Consider the following 20,092-nt stretch of genomic DNA (forward strand, 5'->3'; position numbering starts at 1 on the left):
TTAATTCTCAGCTTTCCCTTACACAAGAAAAAAAATAGAATTTAAATCAAAAATAGAACTCTCGAGAATGTCAATAACAATAAATAAAACAGGCTAATGAGAGTCAAAAACTGCGGTTGTTCGTGCGAATTAAAATTATTTATTAAAATATACTTATAAAAATAAATCAGACGTTTCGGCTTCTATTTGAGCCATCTTCAATGATCCGAACAATAAGGCATTTACTCAACGATTGGCATTGTGCTGCTATTTCTCTTTGTCATGATATGTGCCTTGAGCGAGAGTGTGAGATATCGAGCGAAATTTATCTTCTTTATAGTAGCAAGTGCGTTAGCTGCGGGATTATGGATACCGTTTATGCTATTCCGAATTGGTAGTTGGAAAAATGCGTTGTAAGTTTCCGTACATTGATTTATGGATTATTATATACATATTTGAAGCGATTTGGGGGAGCATTCAGGGATCATTGAATTCACCTTTTTTCTTTCTTAATTTTACTTACTAAATTCGAAAATCGTAGTTAAAATTGTCTTGGTATTCAAGAACATTTTTTTTCACATTTTGTATAGAAAAAAAGCAACGGTTAATTTTATCACTTTCTTGAACCATATCTGCGAATTTCTCTTTACTTTTATTCTATTTTTTTATTTAATAGAGACGCTCTTCTCGCAGATATTTATTTTGAATACATGAGAGAATGAGAGAAAAAGCTCTTGTTTTTCAACTATTAGATTTTGGAATTAAAAATATGTTTTATTAAAAAAAAACCGACTTCGACCTGACCCCCCTTAACGACGCCATGCAAGGTCAAATCAATGGTACCTTTTTATGTCCTTCTCCGAACCATACAACTTTTGTTTGAAATATTTTTCCGTATCTACCATAGTTTTCGAGAAATCTTAATGCATTATTTAAAATGGAACACTCTATATGTAAAATGTATCTAATAATGTAAATAAATGTACAAATGTAAATAAGTGTAAGTACGTAGGTTGCTCAGAAAGTTTTCGTAAAATCGTGTACAAACGTATAATTAATGTCTGAAATTAGCTTTATTGTTTCTCAAAATACTCTTCATTACAATGGATACATTTTTTTTATTCGATAAAACCAATCGTCGAAGCATTTTGTCCATCTTTCTGGAGGAACCTCGCATACATTATATTTTCGAACGTTTCCACCGCCGCACAACTTCAAACCACACATTTTATCTTTGATGTATGGAAACAGAAAGTTATAAAGTGCCTCCAGATCGGGTCTACAAGGCGAATGAGTCATCAATTTTACATGTGTACATTTGGTAATGGCCAAAAACGTTGCATTGTCTTGATGTAAAATGATGCACGATCTTGGCCGACTTTAAAGAATTTTTTTTCAAGTACTATCGGCAGGCAAATTGTTGCGTACCACTCAGCATTAATCGTACGACGATTTTCAAACGCGACAGACAAGACTGGTTTTCCTAAAGAACGATACAATCGTTTTCTTCCCAACACTTCTGCCGCGCTTCACTTTTGAATGCGGCTCATCTAAGAACACACTCGAGTGTCGCTTGCTTTCCAGTTCATAGCAATAAATCCATGATTCTGTGACAATGTCTGATACACTGCTCTGGACCGACCACCATGATCATATAATATTTTTGAGCATTTCTTTGTACGCGTTTCTTTTTTGGGCTTCCGTTAAATTGTGCGGTATCTAACGAGCACACAGTTTTTTGACGCCAAGATGTAAGATTGTTTTGATTTGTGTTATACCAATACCTAGGGATGTTTTTATTTCTCTATAAGTGCGATAATCTTCCTGCAATAAGTTACGTATGTACAACATCGACGTTCTCTGGAATGATCGCCGTGACAGAACGATCTTCACGGGATTCGTAACTGAGTTCTACTCGATCGCGCTTGAAGTTTGTGTACCACTCATAAACAGTCCTTTGAGATGGTGCTTCATCGCCAAATGCCGAACGAAGACCCTCGACACATTGTAGCGGAGTTAGCGACTTCTCAAAGTCGTAGAAAATCATCGCGCGAAAATATTCTCGTGATAAATTTATTTTCTTTCGAAAGTGTCAACTTTGAATATATCTCACGACTGAACGAATAAATATTTGCTGATGCGTCAAAGGCAAAGTGTCATTAAAAGATGAAATAAAGTTAGCATATAAACAGTTTTGATATGACACGACGTCTAATGTCATCTTGCGGAAACTTTCAGAGCAACCTACGTATGTAAATAAATATAGGTATATAGCCTGAGTAACTCCGCTATTGCAAGCCCTAAGCCCCGATGAGAAAGAATGAGGGTTTAAGTAACATATAAATCATATAATTACCTATGACTTTAAAGGTAATAAAGTCGCAGTAGTAAAACTATTACAATTAATAAGATCTAAAGTTTTTAGGTCATATAATGCAATATATACTTGTAGTATTCCACTTTATAAACGCTCTACAATAATAGCCTTCAATAAAAAAATCTTATTTATTCTATATTGCAAAATAAAAGTCACGACTTTAATATAATAATTATTGATTTTTATAAAAATAAAGAAAATCGAAGACATGATTCAAGAAAGTGATGATATCAATCGTTGCTTTCTTTAGTACAAAATGTAAAAAAAAAAGATATTTGCTGAATACCAGGACAATTTTAACTACAATTTTATTGAGTGAGAAAAAAAGGTAAATGATTCCTGCGTGCTCCCCAAATCGTTTAAAATGCACTAACTCTTTTCAAAAACTTTATTTAAATATAAATAAAATCTTTCAGAGTACCAGCCAGATGCGTAGTAACAGTAGCGAAGATCATTGGAATGAATTTCCGCTTTCGTGGCAAGGAGAATATTGTCAAAGATTCGGGCTGTATCGTGCTCATTAACCATCAGAGTTCATTAGATCTTTGTGGTAACTTCAATTATTGAAATTATATTATGAGTTTATTAAATTAAATAGTGCTGTGAACAAATTCATTAAAATAATGAGCAAATAAAAAGGTAGAATATCTTACTATTAGGAATGATAGAAATACGTATAAAACAAAATTGACTATACAGTTTTAGGTGAACTATGGTTGGCGATGGACAATTGCACCGTTATTTCGAAGAAGGAGATTTTGTATCTTGGACCATTTGGTCTCGCATGTTGGCTTTGGGGAACATTGTTCATTGATAGAAAAAATGTAGGAGAATCATGCCAAATTATTAATGCTACAGCGGAATCGATTCGTCTAGCGAAGGTGATGACTTTACGTAATATTCTTTATATCATTGACAGAAGCGTAGAAATTTAAAATAACATTAAAAGCATATTAGAATATATTAAACATTGAAAAGTATATTTAAACATATTAAAATAATATTAGAAAGTATATTGACAGAAGAAATTATTTAAAATAGTGTGAATTTTAAATAAGGTAATTCGGAGAAAGATGCCACTTTATTAATATTTTTGTCATAGAGCATATATTCGCCATTCTAACTGCGTAGATGTAGTAAGCAATGACAATCAAAAAATCTATGTCAATATTGCCAATTGACATTGAACAATATTTAACAAAATACGAAAAGGTAGGTCATAAAATATCTTTATAATATTTAGTATGATAATATTATAGTTAAGATTTTTGTTCTTCAAAATGCTTACTACTATAAAATCAAAGAAATGATATTTTAATCAGTGTTTCTTAGCAGTCACGTGGCTAATATATACATTATAATTTATAATATTCTTATATGCGTGAAAGTTGGAGTTGTATATTTCTCTTACACTTGAAGGAAAAATAAATACAAAACACAATTTTTTTTACTTGATACCGTCATGAAAATAATTTTATAAGTTAAAATTTTCGTTAATTTTTATAAAGGATTTGTAGAATAAAAAAAAACAATAAATTCCTAATGATCCGAGGGCATATGAGAGTTCTAACGTGGTTGTTGATACGTAGGTAATGTAAGACGAAGTTGTTAAAAAATCCTTTATTTAATCATCCAAAAGTAATTGATACGTTTCGACTTCCATTTGAGTCATCTTCAGTCTATATTATAATCCTCACTGCATATTATATAAGCAAGTCAACATCACTTTAGCAGAACTGATGCAAAATCTACATAATTTAAATTAGTCAGAGTGTGTTATTTGTAGAATATAAATAATATTTTTTCGTAGATTAATTTAATAATATTAAGAAAATTATATTCAAGAAAGGCTTAAGTGTGGCGTCTTCTCCAGAATTACCTCAATATCTTCTATAGAAGTTAATATTTTTTATAGAAGTTTCGATCCATTTAATTCTTTCAGCGGAGACTTCTTCTATTTCCCGAGGGACACCGCCATTCAGGTAATTCATTGCTTCCTTTCAAGAAAGGTGCTTTCCATGTCGCGATTGAATCTCAAATGCCGATTCAACCCGTTATTGTGTCAAAGTATTACTTCCTGGATGGCAAATTAAAAAGATTTTATTCAGGTAAATATAAGGATTATATATTAATCAAGGAAAGGAAGTAACTAATTACTATAACTGCCGTGTTACTTACAAGTAATACATACTTTTTATATGTCTATACGGCCGTTAAGGAGGTGAAACACCCTCTTGAAAAAAGTCGATTTTTATATTTCTGAGCCATCAAAAGAGTAAAGGATATAAATAAAAGTTTTATGGTTTTTTTTTTAACTTTATAACAGTTTTCACTCATATTTTTCAATTTTTTTTTTAAATCCTATCCCCTCAATTTTTGTTAACAAAAAAACAAAAATTTTGTCTTTTAACAAAACTTATAGTACATTTAACAACAAATACAACCATGTATGATCAGTTATAATGCGAAGACGCATTTTTTTAGAAATAATAAGGTATATATAATATTGTACATTACATCGCTATTCGTGCGTCCCATTCGTATTTGCTGCATAACTATTTTTTGCTATGTTTGCTTTTTATTATATATTATATAATATATAAATATAGATTTGTGATTAAGAAATAAATTATACAATTTATGTATTATCTACTTTCCTGATGGAATGATTAAATAACACTTTTTGAATGCAATGTTATTGTATTATAAATGAATATATAGGATATATAGGAGAATTTAATGTATTTTAATTTTATGATATAAAAATATATAATATAATAGTGTAATATACATATATACATACGAGGTTGCATCATATTGATGCCTACATATGTAATTCTGAAACAATGTGTACTATCAAAAAATATCAAAGTCGATTTAATTGCTCGCTGCAAAAGTATGAAAAACAACGTGTTTATCAAGGTCATTGGAATGTCCTCTTGATAAATACATTATTTTTTATACTTTGCAGCTAGTAACTAAATCGAGTTTTGTTACGACTTGATAGTACGTTTATGAAGCATTATTTTGGTACCAATATCATGCGACCAAATAATTATCGTTTCGCAGGAACTTGTAGCACGACACGGCCCGCTTATAAGTTCCTGCAACGCGATCGCAAGTATTGATTTTTCGCTAAAATATTAAAATTCAAAATAAATATTAAAATTCAACATTCTGTTGATGTTATCTTGGAGCAAATAAAAAGCAATTAAATCTGATGTTGTTGATTTCATTGTAGCGTCATTGTGTCTATTTTTTTTATTATAGGGAAGTCCAGCTTTATATTAATCTGGACTCCTCCTTTTATTTTTTTATTCCTACTAAACGACTGTAGTAATTAAATTAATTCTTGAGCAACTAATTAGCAATTAAAAAGCACTAAATTTTTGACCCAGTCCTTTGATTTTCGATGGTAGGAGGTCCAGGTTAATGGGAGTAAAGCAGAGAGTGTTAGAATCCTGAAAATGTCATGATATTGCAACCTCCCACGGGCAAAAAACAACGACAAGACGAAAATTGTCACCACATCAGTTTTGAAGCCGAGAACATTCTCTTTAAAATGGTATAAAGAAAATTGTTTTAGCTTGCCTAGGAGCTGAGTTATTAGATTCCAAAGTACTCTATTTTTTCGCAAGATTTTGGTTAAATACCGTCGGCATTCGCATTATCCGTTGTGCACCACGAGAACGTTGCTCTTTCGGAGTTTGCACATCATGATGTGTGCGTGTGTGAGTGCATACGTGCGTGCGTGCGTGCACACACAAGATATCTAACATATTAATAACAGAAATAAAATTATGAGTTTTGTAACAGATACGAAAATAGATATATGTGCGAACTATTCGAATACCACATACGAATCGAATTATTCGTATTCGAATAGTTTGCACACACATCTTTAAAAACAAAAGGTAAGAGAATACAATATATTATACGGACTTGCAAAACGGTCACGCGAGCGTAACAATATAAAATAAATTTTAATAATATAGAAAATTTGCGCAATAATGAAACTAAAGTAATATTTTTTTTCAACTATTATTACAGCGCGTTTGGTTTTTACGTTTATAGCTATAAGCGTCATGTCCTTGTTTCATATTTGATAGACAATAAGGATAAAATAATGCTTACAGTATGTGAGTGAATATGGAATGCACCCCTAGTATCACAATTAGTGCATATTCAAAACATTTATTTTAGATATCACATTTTTCGAAATATATATTAATAGGTCCGGAACCACGACCGCAAACTTCTCTTCTGACTGTCAATAGGAAAACTGCTCATTTTCACTCTCTTCTTCGTATTATGGCAATTTTCTGCTGTATAACCTCCCATTTAATAACAAAATTACATATAAGTAATTTATAAGACAAAATAATTTTAATTGTCTCTGTGTGAAAAATCATTTATTTATATCAAGTTTTATGACATATGCATAAGGTATTGATACATTTTTGTTTACAACAATAATCAAAATTATATTTACTTCATTTTTTTTTTAATACACTCAATATATTCCACTTTATTCTACAATATAAGTAGATACCTTGATTCTCTCTGTAATAGAATCATTGCACCATGTAGGCTGGTACCGCCTATAGCTGGACCGCCCAGCGAGGCGCGCCGCGCGCGTTCACGTCGCTAGGCACGTTTATAACAAGCGGCAATGGACATTGTCTAGGCGGTTGTATCCAGCCGCGCGCTTGCATTTGGCGATGGGCCGGGCAAATTTGAATATTATTATAAATTAATTTCTCGTTAATTATTGCGAAAATTGTAAAATCGTAGAAGACTTTCCTTCTCAGTTTAGTCGATTCTATCCCTATGCGACAGAATTTTTTATTACTTCTCAAACACCCTGTATATCGTAACATGTACATACATACACACATATGTACATTTACGGAAGTAAATGTTGGAAGTCAATAAAAAAAGAGAGTACAATTCGTTCCACTCTCCCTTGATTCTTTCTAATACCGGCGTCTCGCTTGCGCCATTTTCAGTTAGACGGAAAACAGAGTGATCGGTAACTCTCGCGCATACTATACATTTTCAGAAACTCTAATGCTCGTTTCTACCAATATAAATTAATTTTAATTTCGGTTCAATTTACTTTTCTTAATTCTTAGAACTAGAAAAAGATGAAGAGTTAGTTAAACCAAGATTAAAATTAAACCACATTGGTAGAAACGGACATAAGTAAATTAAAAGCATTATCCGAGTAAATTGTTATTAAGTACAATACATTAAGAACCATAAAACTTTTATTTGTCGTTTACCTTTTGATTGTATTAATTTTCAGAAATATAAAATCGATGTTTTTCAAGAGGGTATTTCACTCTCTTAAGGGGATGCTAGAGCAACGGCCGAACTTGATCGAGGTCAATAATACAGACTTTTTTAAATATCAAATTTGATAATAGTGTACAACATTACTGACAGCTCTACGAGTTGGAAAAAATGCAAGTTTTTAATTTTAGTATAAAATCCAGCTCAGTATTATTCAATTTTGCGTCTACTTCAATCCTGTAAAAGAATTTTTGATTCCGTTCAGTAAATTCGGAGATTTTTATTCAACTGCAATGTTCCCTCAATTTCATCGCTCCAACATCTCCTTAAGGGGATGCTGGACTGACGGCTTAAGATCGAGGACGATAGTACAGACTTTTTTAATTCCGAATTTAATAATAGTGACACATCTTTCATTCATTTTTTATATTACATTGTATATCATTGTCTTACTCAAGCGCATTCATTTGTCCTTATCTAACATATTGCAATGCCATCTCTTGCAAGATCGAGCATCTATCCTGTTAGACACAATTCCTGCTCAGTTTCATTGCTCACTTGTAGTATACAAACGAAATTTTCCATGACTCTTTTCTCTTATTTTAAAGCCCTTACCTCATTTCTATAAACATAGGTTTTCTGCAATTCGCCAACTACTTATGAACGTGCAAGGTCTGAAACTCTTATATGCAGCATATATTGTGACGAGTAAATTGCAGAAGCCGATAACAAAACTGTAAGTCTTCAAATTTCTCGTTTTTTTTTCATATTAAATTGTAGCTGGCGAATTGTGTTATTGTCGATACTTTTAGTTGTGGAAAAGGACTTTTCAATCGATAAATACAATTAAGAGAAATGAGTCTTCAAAAAATTAATGATAAAACAGGACACTCCAGCATCCTCTTAAATATTGAATAGAATTAACCCTGTTACAATTTTTTATAATATCTACTGAATGAGATTTTTTCTTATATGTATGAAATTATATTTTTATGTATAATACGTTATTATGTGTATTAGATCAGTGTAAAAGTTCGTGCTCGATTTATTATTAATTTTGAATAATAAATCGAGCACGAACTTTTACACTGATCTAATATAATTAAAAAGAGATCTGTTATTTCGCAGGAAGTAGTTATATTACTGTTCTACCGCCTATCCTTACCGCGGGTATGAGCAAAGACGATCTTCCTAACCTCATGAAGCAGGCGTATGAAGTTATGAATAAAACTTTCGTGGAATCATCGACGGAATGTCTCGAGGAACAGATACGCAGTTTACAATGAGAATGATAGGAGTAACAAAAAACAATTAGCGTAACTAAATCGTGACTTAAATTCTAATGAATAGAAGAACTCGTGACTGATTAATCTGCAGATTGCAAATTCGCAAAGATTGCACATGTGATTGACTTTATTGTGTTACTATTATAATTGTCATAAACATATGTAGTTTCTGCCTAGAAAGAACACAAAGTCATAATGATGTCTCATTATTTCATTTGTCACTTATAAATGAATTTCCTTAGGGTATCTTTATGACTTATGTGTTCTATCTGGATTTATCATAACATACACAATGTATGTATCAGCTTAGAAAGCTTCTTTAATTCAGTAAGATCTTCACAAATATACACAATACATTGTCCTATTTTAACATTTACATTGAAGTATCTCGAAATGTACAAAAAAGATACAGAAAAATATTTTAAACAAAATTTGTAAGATTCAAAGGACATATAAATAATAAAAATCTCTGAGAATAACTACATCCTCTTTCGTAATATGCGATTATGCATGAAACTATCATTAATTTGATATTAGGTGACATTGCCAAGATCAGATCAAGATCATATTTTGAATTTTTTAAATTCATTGCATATTCTCATAGCTAATTACCTCATGAGCTTTTTAAAACACTCTTATAATAAAATTGTTCTTCATTGAGAATTTTTAGAGTTATATTTTAAGATTTGATTTATATTGATTTATAATTATATTATAATGATTTATATTGATTATATTGATTTATATATAGTATAAGATTTGAAAGTTTATAGTGTTAAAAAATAAGAGTTTGAAAATGTACTTAATAGCGTCGCTATGTTGGCAGTTTTCGTACACTACTAGAAAAAAAAAGAGACTCATGTTGTAAAAAAAAAAAAGAGTAAAAAAATAAAAAAGAAGACTTTACGCGCGCGCACGAGTTCATAATATAATCTGTCGTATCGTTTTATTTCTCAAGCAAACTGCCTAAACTACGCGATGTACAGTGCCAATAGCGTTAGTATTATGAATGCCATTGTGTGGCGTGCGATTGGCTGCCGAATTTTTTCAGCCTGACTTGACAGAATTAGATAGAATCAACAACGCACTGTATATACAATATACTAAAAGCATATTGCAAATGTTGTAAAAAATGTATAGATGATATGTTTATAGGAAAATACAATATTTACAATTACATAATGCGTGATATCAGTACAAATTTATCTTTTTGAAAAAGGTAAATAAGGCGCTAGATATGCTAATAAGAATACACGTGTTTCTCGAATAAAACCTAAGTGTCTAATCTAAATAATAGTAGTTTTAATTTTTCTCAAAAATACTTTTATTGAAGGTCTTATTTCAACCCAAGTAATGCTAGCTTTAATTCTCTCTTTGTCAAAAATCATTCCTCGAAAAAAATTATTGTATCAAATGAAATAAAAAATTGTAATTCAAATGTTATAGTCTTAACTAACCAAGTTTAATTCTATCAAATTAAAAAGTAAAACCTATGTGGTGCTATCTTTTTATTTACTTAACTCTATTGATATACATATATCATTCGTATAAGATTTTATATGGTACCAACAACTATGTGGTATTAAATTCCATAAAATTTTATGTATCATTCGTACAAAAGATTTGATATCAATAACTGGCGCCAAATTAAATCTCTTACCAATCATATCAAATTATATTGTAAAGAATATAATCTAAGTTATATAATCTTTAATTTTTATACAATGAAACCAAAGTATATATGTATATTTTTATATTTCTGTTGAAAGATCTTCCTATTAAGATCCAAATGGCTTTAATTCTTTTTATATGAAAGTTTTATATCGCAATTCATTCAAAAACATTTTCTTTTCCAACCAGAGTAATAGTTATTTAATTTTTCAAAACATTATCACAAAATTACGTTATCAATGTCCATTCAAGTATTGTGTGTGTCAAGTATAAACCTTAAAAAACATTGTTTACAACGATGTACCAACTACACAGGATAACATGAAAGAGCACATTTTAGCTACATGTGCAAGTATAAATTCAGAAATGATAGAAATGGTAAAGAGAATCATTTAAATATTGTCTCCAAAAATGTATTAAAAAATCCGACATCATTTTGAACATCTCCTTAAATAAATTTTTTGTTAGAATAAAATATAAAATATCTCGTAAATATATTATTGATTTAATGATTTTTTGGCTCTACCTTAATATTTTTATATGCAAAATAATTAGAGAAATCATGTTATCTAAAAAAATCACATAATTCTATTTAAAAAAGTGGAGGTGACCTTCATATCTTTTTGGTGTCTCCACTTGGAAAAAAAACATGATCAAAATACGTCCCCCTTAAAACCGTTCCATTTTCGTTTGAGACATTTTTTTGTATCATCAAAAATAGGCGAAATATCCAAAATGTTCGATTTAATTAGACCACCCTGTATAATCGGGGCGTAAGCTATCGATTAAGTGTATATAATACAACACGAGCGATTTAATTGTCATTGAGATTCAAGTTACCAAAACTTGCGATCTCGCGTAAAGTACACGGTAGTGTCGCTGCACTTACCCTAGCGCTATGATTATAAACGCTACCACACATCTCCTGATTATCCAAGGAATTCAACCAAGGCTTAAATCTCTCGATTTCTTGAATATTATTTAAAGCCATAGCCTTAATAATATTTGTTAAGATAAAAGGAGGTCGTTCCTGTTATTTTCATTTTTACGGTAAAAATTTATTTACAGAAAAGTTTATTCACGGTGCTGTAACTTTCAAGTTTTATAACTTGAAAATTTCTTAATAAAAAATAATTTTATTACGTAGAGTCCAAGATACCAGAAGGTTTGTGGGTTATCGTTATATTTTTTTCATTGCTAATGTCAACGTTTTGTGAACCTTGCTGTTTACTTCATCAGGGCGAAGAGCGCACTGATATTAGTTGGCAATGGACAAAAATACGACGATAACCCACACATCTTTGTGAAGATAATATCTGCGAAAACCTCAAGAATAATTTTATTAGTGTTTTAAAAAGTTCTTAAGCTACGAACATGTAATAAGGTGAACGAACATGTAAATAAGAGTTCCATTAAAAAAAATCTATAGTGCCTTAATGCCTGATATTAATGCCACTTAAGGTCAAACTAATGATATCTTTTTATATCTCCCTTCAAATCTTAGTACAACTTCTGCTTCAATTATTCTTTTTGTATTTTTTGTACATTTCAAGATACATTGGTGTAAATGTTACAATGAGACATTCTTGTATTCTTAGTCTATATTTGTATATTACTGCTAATTGACTGAAAATCTATCGTTACATACCCGTAGATATAGTTCGAAAAGTTCTTGACCTGACAAAGAAAACATGATTTTGACATCGTTTAATTGCTCCAGCTAAACTGCATAATACTCTCCGTTGATAGTTGTGCCTTTTTCTAAATAGTCTATGAACACCATCCCATACGAATTCCAAGAAACAGTCGCCATCACCTTTCCAGCTGATGAGACAGTTTTCGCTCTCTTTCGAACACTTCCATCCGCTTCCATCCATTGTTTAGATTGTTGTTTCGTCTCTGGCATGTAGTGGTAAATCCATGTTTCATCCACAATGATGAATTGTCGTAGAAAGTTGGTTGGATTGCGTTTAAACATGTTCAAACACTCTTGAGAAATACATTCATTCGAATGCGTTTCTGATCGACCGTTAGCAAACATGGCAACCATCCCACTGAAAGCTTTTTTATACTCGACGCAACAAACTACTAACCGCATCTGTCTGAAACTTTTTCGGAGGTCCTCTGAAAGATCAAACTTAAGAAAAATCATAGCCATTTGATACTCCCGATGCCATCTCTGTGTGTTAGGCCGAGAACTTTTCGAGCTATTCTCGTATACTATACTATACTGATAGTGATAATATACTGATAATATACGAACACGGCCACATATACATATTTAATATATATACACACACATATATTTATACACAGAGTGCGTTAAAAGCAGCCTCCTGACACTTCCATAGTTCCAATGGCTAACATACTTAATGTCATGGCGCTGGAACATCCAGCGTGCTAAATATACATATATATTAATTGTATGTATAGTCGTATTCGCGTGTATTCGCGGCAACGCACCGCGACTAAATAAACTGTAGTCGCATAAAAAAGTCATCATTTGAATATTTAAACAGTTCCAATTATACAATATTTATTTAAAAATACGAACTTTATAATATTAGTTTTGAAAATGTATTACCAAATATATAATATTATACACATATATAAACACTTTTACATAATCTTTTTGATATTACTGTAAAAATAAACTTCATCAAACATATTTAAACAATATATATCATTAAAAAAATCCTTAATCCTTTTTTAAAATAATCGTTTTATTGACGGAATAAAAATAATGGTTTTTATTGCATAATGTTTTTATTAACATAAATTACAATCACTTAAGGAGATTGGAGGGTCAAATTGTTCAATCCAAGCATAGCGTTTGGAGCGTAGCATTGAGAGTATTTGAAAGAAGCAAGTGGTCCACTGCCCGATACAAATATAGGGAGAGAACTTAATAGTTTCATTATTAATAGTTTCAATCATGTTTTAAATCCATATACTCGTATTTACATAATATGCACTCGAAAAAACGGGATTTGAGCGACAATTTTCTTTCTCGGAATATATTCTCTACAAATAAAAATACACATTACGAAATTATAAGAAAATTTGAGATAAGAGGATCATACTGTATATCTACGTCCATCACTAATAGAATCATGTATCTCCATTTATATTACAATAAGTTATAAAATATAATACAACAAACCTATCAAAGTAATATGTAATAAAATAATTATAAAAAATATACAATAATATTGTAAAATGTACGGATAAATAATATTATATCACTTATAAGATATATTATAGTAGAAATAGAGCACATTTTCCACAATAATAAAACTTTTTTGTATTAAATATTCATTTATTTGATTCATTATATGTCCTATACACATTCGTTATCAGTCGGTGTAAACGTATTATAAGACTGGCTATTAGCGTAATAATGTTTGGTAATACAAAAATTTATTTCTAACACATTTACGCATAATACTATATTTGTAAATTCTATATGTACAATTTTCGTTACTTCGTTTACAGTTTATGTTATTTTAATTTCATTTATAAAATAATTGTGATGCGTTTTCCAATATCGAAATCATCGCAGTTATTAATATTACGATGCAAAAATAATTATAAAAAGATACGTAAAAATAATTGCGTCAATAAAAAATTCTACACGATCGAAATTAATATCAATACCTTCATCTTTTATATCTTTTACATACCACAAGGGATATGTCATAACTGTTTGGATTTAATTCTCCTTGAAATACGTTGTTAAACACATAAATATAAGAGATATGTATTTTTTTTGTAGTGCGCTAACTCATATTTAAAAGGTGAAACACTCCTTTGAAAAAAAAAACAACATATGTCAAGATTATCTCAGTGAGGTTTAACCTTTTCGTAATAATTACAAAAAAAATGCCGCGAAAACTCGAGAAATGATTTGCTCGACTTTAGGTAAAAACTCTGTATCGTACAGTACATATAAAAAATGATTCCAAAGATTTTGTGATGGCAATTTCAATTACCATAGAATTAATTCATCGACTCAAAATAACTACTTTTTTTCCGAAACCAAATCCGACAGTTGCCTGAAAGATGGCGAAAATGTGTGGAAGGGGATTAATTTGATTAGGTTTAATATTCGTTCTTTTATAATTTTACATTAAAACTTGATAAAAATGGCCGAGAAATAAGTTGTAGATCTAATATAAAAAATACGTCTCTTAGATTTTTGTGTTTAACAAAACACATGGGGGAGACCGAGGCTAAGCTGGCATTTGAATTTTGAGTGGCAAAAACGTATATCTTGACGTATCTCGATTTATGTTATATAGATGGTATCACATATGTCTTCTTTACCAACGAAGTTTAATTAGTTTTAAGTGTCGTGTTGTTAGACTGTCGATAAAGATAGGATGTCTAAAAATGTGCTAACTGTCAAAAAGAATTATATAAAAATTGCTACGACGACGAAAACATTTAAAAAGTACCTAGAAGCACATTACAGAATTGGCTGTTGAAAAATACCAACGAAAAAAAAAAAAGAGACGAATAAAGTGATTCCACTGGTACATGAACATCGTATAGTGAGTTTTGTCGTCATCTATCTATATCAGCCTTATTTCATCCACTCCTAGATATTCGTCTCTTCCAATCCTTTTCCATTCTGATATATGGGATTAATGCTCGGTCCACAACCTTATTTTAAGTGGACGTAAGCGTTAAAATTTGAGCGCTAGGTGACGTCATATCCGTCCTTAAACTTACTTTAATCCGTAAAACATAAGCTGTAACGAAATCGGCAATTCCCATTTTTTAACGCTAAATCAGTCCTGGATATGTGCATCAATTAATGATAGATCAGAAATAACGGTTGCAACACGTAATGTCGAGATTTTAAATGTCAGTGTATCGCGAGTGATGACATCTACAGTATTTTACAACATGGAAAGTAAAATTGACAGAATTGATGACGAAATGTCGTCAAATATGTCAAAGCAAACCCAATATTATATTATATTATGTATATTATTGATCTCATATTTATGTTTAAATGCTGCTATGTTGCATATAATCTCGTTGCTTCATAGATACTGATCTTAAAGATTATGTCGATATTGTGAACTATTCAATTTAACATGTCAAGTTTTATAGCTTACTTTTTAGTGTTTATAGCTTAAAGCCTAATGATTAAAGCAAGGTTGTGGACCAGGCATTACAATATTTAATGCCGATATTTAATCTGAACGGCTATAGCAAAGGTACTCTCGGAGTTTGTCATTGCATTCCGAGAGGTGGCGATCAAATAAAATTTGACGTTTTAGATGAATTTGAATGCTGTGATCTCTGACACAGGAAATTATGTTACGACCTGCGCCACAATCACCACTCATAATTTGTTGAATATCATAATTTGAATGTAATTTGCTTGTACCATAATGACGTGTTTTTGTTTCATATTGTATCGAAAATATTAGGTGTCCACTTAGCCCTAGCATTATTAAGATTTCATTTTCCGAGATTACATTATTCTTTGTGTATATCGATAAAACGGAAGTATAAGTAAACATCAGAACTTTATATTGCTCTCTATTTTGTAGTTTTATAATCACCCTATACAACGGTAATAATCTTTTGACTAAAATCGTTTATTTTGTTATCAAAAATTTCAATTGAAAAAAAGGTGTCCATTTAGCCCTAGTCTCCCTTATCTCAAGGAATCAAATCGGTTCCGGACAATTGTGACATGTCTCTAGTCAGTACAATAGCCCTACCGTTTACGTTTCGTTGTTCATTACGGAATTCCTAGAGATCCTTAAAGATAGCATCGTTATTGTACCTAATGAAAGATCTTGATATGATTGGACAAGCAGATCTATTTCATTACGATAACAATGCATTGATCACAAACAATAATTTATATTTCCGTATAATTTTTTATAACTGTAAAATTTTTCTGGAATGCTGATAGTGTATCCAGTCACAAGCTCTCCGCTTCTCCTTCACCAAATATGACTTGAGTCAATTCTAAGCAAAATCGCAAGACACGTAATTTGTTCTTATAAAACTTGTAAGAACTTATGACTAGTATTTTAATTTTATGCGTATGTATCGTAAGATAAAAGATTGTTAGTAAATATCTACGATTTCTTATAAATCTTATAGTAAGAAGTTGACTGTAAAGACATTGTATAAAAGTATAAGCACTTTAAAATTCCTATAAATCTTACGAGAATATGTTACGAGTCTTACGATTCTGTTTAGAATTTAGGCATTAGTCTTTCTGTTTTAATTAGTTCTTCTATAATCGAGGTAATTGAGTTGCCCATATTCATCTTGTGTATATGAAAAAAATCGCTCCTACAACACTTACACCACGGAACTTACAACAAGAAGGATACGATGTATTTCAGATATTACATAAAAGCAGAAGAGTGATAGAAAGGAGTATTTAAAGTAACCGATGATGTTTTAAAATTATTATATTCATTTGCAATTTCACGGTTACAGATTGTTAATTAAAATTAAGTTATACGACAATACTGCGACTCCAACATTTCTCGAAAGACTAAACTTGTACACTTGAGAAAGTATTTAGTAGTCTTATAATACTGATAATCATTATTTTAAGTGGCTTTTTAAACTGAATAGAAACGAGAAATGCATCTGAATTGCCCTTCTTGTTGTAAGATCTCTATTTGTCGTTTCACACGAAATGATCCTTTTAAAAACACATCTGGCGCATGTCGAGCGCAGTATTAATACTTAAAACTACACCGTAATATAATGCAGATCTAGCTATACATAAATAAAGATAGAAAACGAAGTATACACCAGAGAAAGAAGCGGTTAAAGAAGTGACTGATGGAGTCTTTCTGGCTATTTCGATCACAAGAAACAGACAAGAAATCTTTTTACGTCTGCCTTTCGTTTCTTGGTTCCTCTTTCTCCTCCAGTATTCGCTTAACACAGCCTTACTCCTTCTCTCTGCACAAATAGTTCCTTTTTGCAATTATAATTACTCCACGTGATTCCTGTCTCTTTCGGCAAATCTTCGACAATCTTCGACATCGAGGCCGTTGAGATCAGAAAGTAATATAGGATGATCACTTTAAGAGATCTTTGTGTTCTCATCGAGTAATTAAGGATTTCTTTCGTTAACCTTGCCTTACGACACATCTTATTCTCCGTCGTTTCGTCATCCACGAGACCTTTCCTGATGCTGTCTCGGATTGTTGCATCACATGTGTAGCACAGGCTGCTGTCTCATATACCATTGCTGTGTCGGACTAGCTCAATTTAGTCGGCCAGAATATGGTCTGTCAGGAATTCGGGGGGGAATATTAGGTACGGGACGCCTACAACATAGACAGATATTGATTGTTGGATCTGTTTATGAAACACAAAATAAAAACACGATGTACAGGGAGATCGGTCATTGAACAAAAGAGACGCGATATTGGTACATAAACAAGCAAGCATGAGAAATTCAATGTTCAGAAAAATTGTTTTCTTTTCTCTTTAGTTTTAGGTATATTAAAACTTCAATATTTTTAGCTAGTTTTGACAGGACTAAGAGAGATAGAAAAAAAAAGAAGAAAGGAAGACACAATATATCCGGAAAGATGTATAATATATACTATTATACAATAAATTATAACATTTGAGATATAAAAATAATATAAATAATATAATGTAGATTATTCAGTACTAGATGATTAAAATTTAAGATATCGTTTAATAGTTTAATTAATAACCAAAATACTAAAAATAATTATTTTTTTTTATCTTAGGCAAACATTTTATTGAAGCAGCAAACTACTGAAATTGTATAGAATCACAATCAATTTAATTTAAAAAAAATATATATTATAAATATACTGTAAAATATAAATGAAAGAATAAGATAAATATAGAAATATGAACTTAAATATTAATAGCGTAAAACAACAATTTGGACTAAAAAGGAAAACAAAAAATTCACATAGCATGCTCAAAAGCATTAGTGTAAGATACATGCAGAAATAAGTATAGTGAAACGACGTTTATTCGCATTATTATTAGCTTATACAACGAATTGATTAAAATAAATAGAGATGTGTAATACGTTTCGTATTTTTCCAATAGTGGCGCTAAATTTGAAAGAAGACAAAGGTTAGAATTTAATTTACTTTAAAAACATATAATCAATTTTAATTTATTAAATAAATTTAATAAACAATAATCTATCTCTATTTTTATTATAAAAAAAAAAACAATTTTAATGTTAGATGAGACTCTTTTCAATATGTAATTTCCAAATATATTAAAATTTTTTAGAAAGATTATGCCAATCATAATTAGAAATCTAAATAATTATAATTTGGACCATTATTTTTACATACGCACGCGCACTCACGCACGCACTATATATACACAGGGTATCTCATAATTATAATAATTGTAAAATTCTCGTATAGATAGAATAGATTAAACTGAGAAGAAAGAGTCCTCTAACATTTTGCATTTTTCTTATTAATTAACGAGTTATTAATTGATGAAAATTCTCAAATTCGCCCCGACCTATTGCCAAATACAAGCGCCCAGCGAGATGCACGTTTTTGCACGACACTAAGCACGTTAATATCATTGCCGCTTGTAAATAACATGCCTAACAATCAAGAACGTGTGTCTCTCTGGGCAGTTTTATCTTGCTGGGCGCTTGCATTTGCGGTAGATTGGGCGAATTTGATAATAATTTTCATCAATTAATAACTGTTACAGGATTTTTCTTCTCAGTTTAATCTATTTTGCCTGTATGCGAGAATTTTACAATTAATTATTAGACCTGTGTATACTCTTGACTTTTAAGAGTCTGCTTTATCGACGATAGAACTTGTACACATACGACTTAAGTGTTACTGATACATCACTACATACTACTACATCAATACCATTTTATATACATACGCATAAATTGTCGTACAAAATTTTAAATGTCAAAATGTAATTCTAAGAATTTCACATTCTTTGTTCATATAAACTATTAGCCTGTGGACTACAATTTCGTAAGTACAGATTGCAAAATTTTTATACAGGGTGTCTGGAATTTAAATGTCAAAACTTCAGTTGTGTAGGGGGTCGATAAACTAAGAAAAAAGTTCTGTAAAGATATGTTCGTTTTTGCTTGGTTTTGAAGAAAATCGCAAAAAAGTCAAAATGTACTTGCTTCGTTCTTGCATTGTCTTTAAAGCTATTATCATCGCTAAAATCATACATGAAAACAATAGTAATAATTTCGTTTTCAGATGAAAACTTTTGTTTGTTTATATTTCTGCCTTTCTCCTATAAAGGACCACGCACTAATCATATGGCCGCCGTCAAAATTGAAATAATATGTGCAAAAGTATACTTGAGGTGCTGATCAAAAGTCTCAATGGCACCAACCTTCTAAATTCGCTAGTTTTGACACTGTCAGCTCATAAAGACTTCTTGAAATCACTTTATTTCAGAAAAACGTAAAAGTACGCTTCCTCTC

The 20,092-nt window shown here is 30.8% G+C and overlaps 2 protein-coding genes across 8 annotated transcripts in view; one reads left to right on the plus strand and one right to left on the minus strand.

Annotated features, from left to right (window-relative positions):
* Positions 1-215: 215 nt before the first annotated feature.
* LOC108771593 (1-Acylglycerol-3-phosphate O-acyltransferase 2) lies at positions 216-9,029 on the plus strand. 2 transcript variants are annotated; one of them, XR_001940650.1, is made up of 6 exons: positions 216-392; positions 2,773-2,906; positions 3,056-3,237; positions 4,299-4,464; positions 8,286-8,387; positions 8,780-8,826. XR_001940650.1 is itself a non-coding variant. In XM_018536915.1 (5 exons), the coding sequence occupies exons 1-5, from the start codon at positions 262-264 to the stop codon at positions 8,935-8,937; spliced, it is 771 nt and encodes a 256-aa protein (XP_018392417.1). In that variant the 5' UTR covers positions 216-261; the 3' UTR covers positions 8,938-9,029. The 2 variants fall into 2 exon arrangements, 1 of the variants encoding a protein (XP_018392417.1); XM_018536915.1 differs by lacking the exon at positions 8,286-8,387 and having other exon boundaries at positions 8,780-9,029.
* Positions 9,030-17,211: 8,182 nt separating this feature from the next.
* Positions 17,212-20,092, minus strand: part of shi (dynamin-1 shibire) — a 34,506-nt gene continuing 31,625 nt past the window's right edge. For all 6 annotated transcript variants that reach the window (XM_018536933.1, XM_018536932.1, XM_018536934.1 and 3 more), the window contains one exon: positions 17,212-17,933. In XM_018536933.1, the coding sequence (XP_018392435.1) occupies positions 17,870-17,933 (64 nt within the window). In that variant the 3' untranslated portion in view covers positions 17,212-17,869. The remainder of the gene's footprint in view (positions 17,934-20,092) is intronic.

Source organism: Cyphomyrmex costatus, unplaced genomic scaffold, assembly GCF_001594065.2.
Source record: "Cyphomyrmex costatus isolate MS0001 unplaced genomic scaffold, Ccosl1.0 scaffold162, whole genome shotgun sequence".
Classification (NCBI taxonomy): domain Eukaryota; kingdom Metazoa; phylum Arthropoda; class Insecta; order Hymenoptera; family Formicidae; genus Cyphomyrmex; species Cyphomyrmex costatus.

What these genes read in the sequence shown, in the direction of transcription:
- LOC108771593 (XM_018536915.1), top strand. Translation starts at nt 262, where the DNA reads ATGATATGTGCCTTGAGCGAGAGTGTGAGATATCGAGCGAAATTTATC. An exon ending in AATCGATTCGTCTAGCGAAG is followed by an intron (nt 3,238 to 4,298) that starts GTGATGACTTTA and finishes TAATTCTTTCAG; the next exon opens with CGGAGACTTCTTCTATTTCC. An exon ending in ATTAAAAAGATTTTATTCAG is followed by an intron (nt 4,465 to 8,779) that starts GTAAATATAAGG and finishes GTTATTTCGCAG; the next exon opens with GAAGTAGTTATATTACTGTT.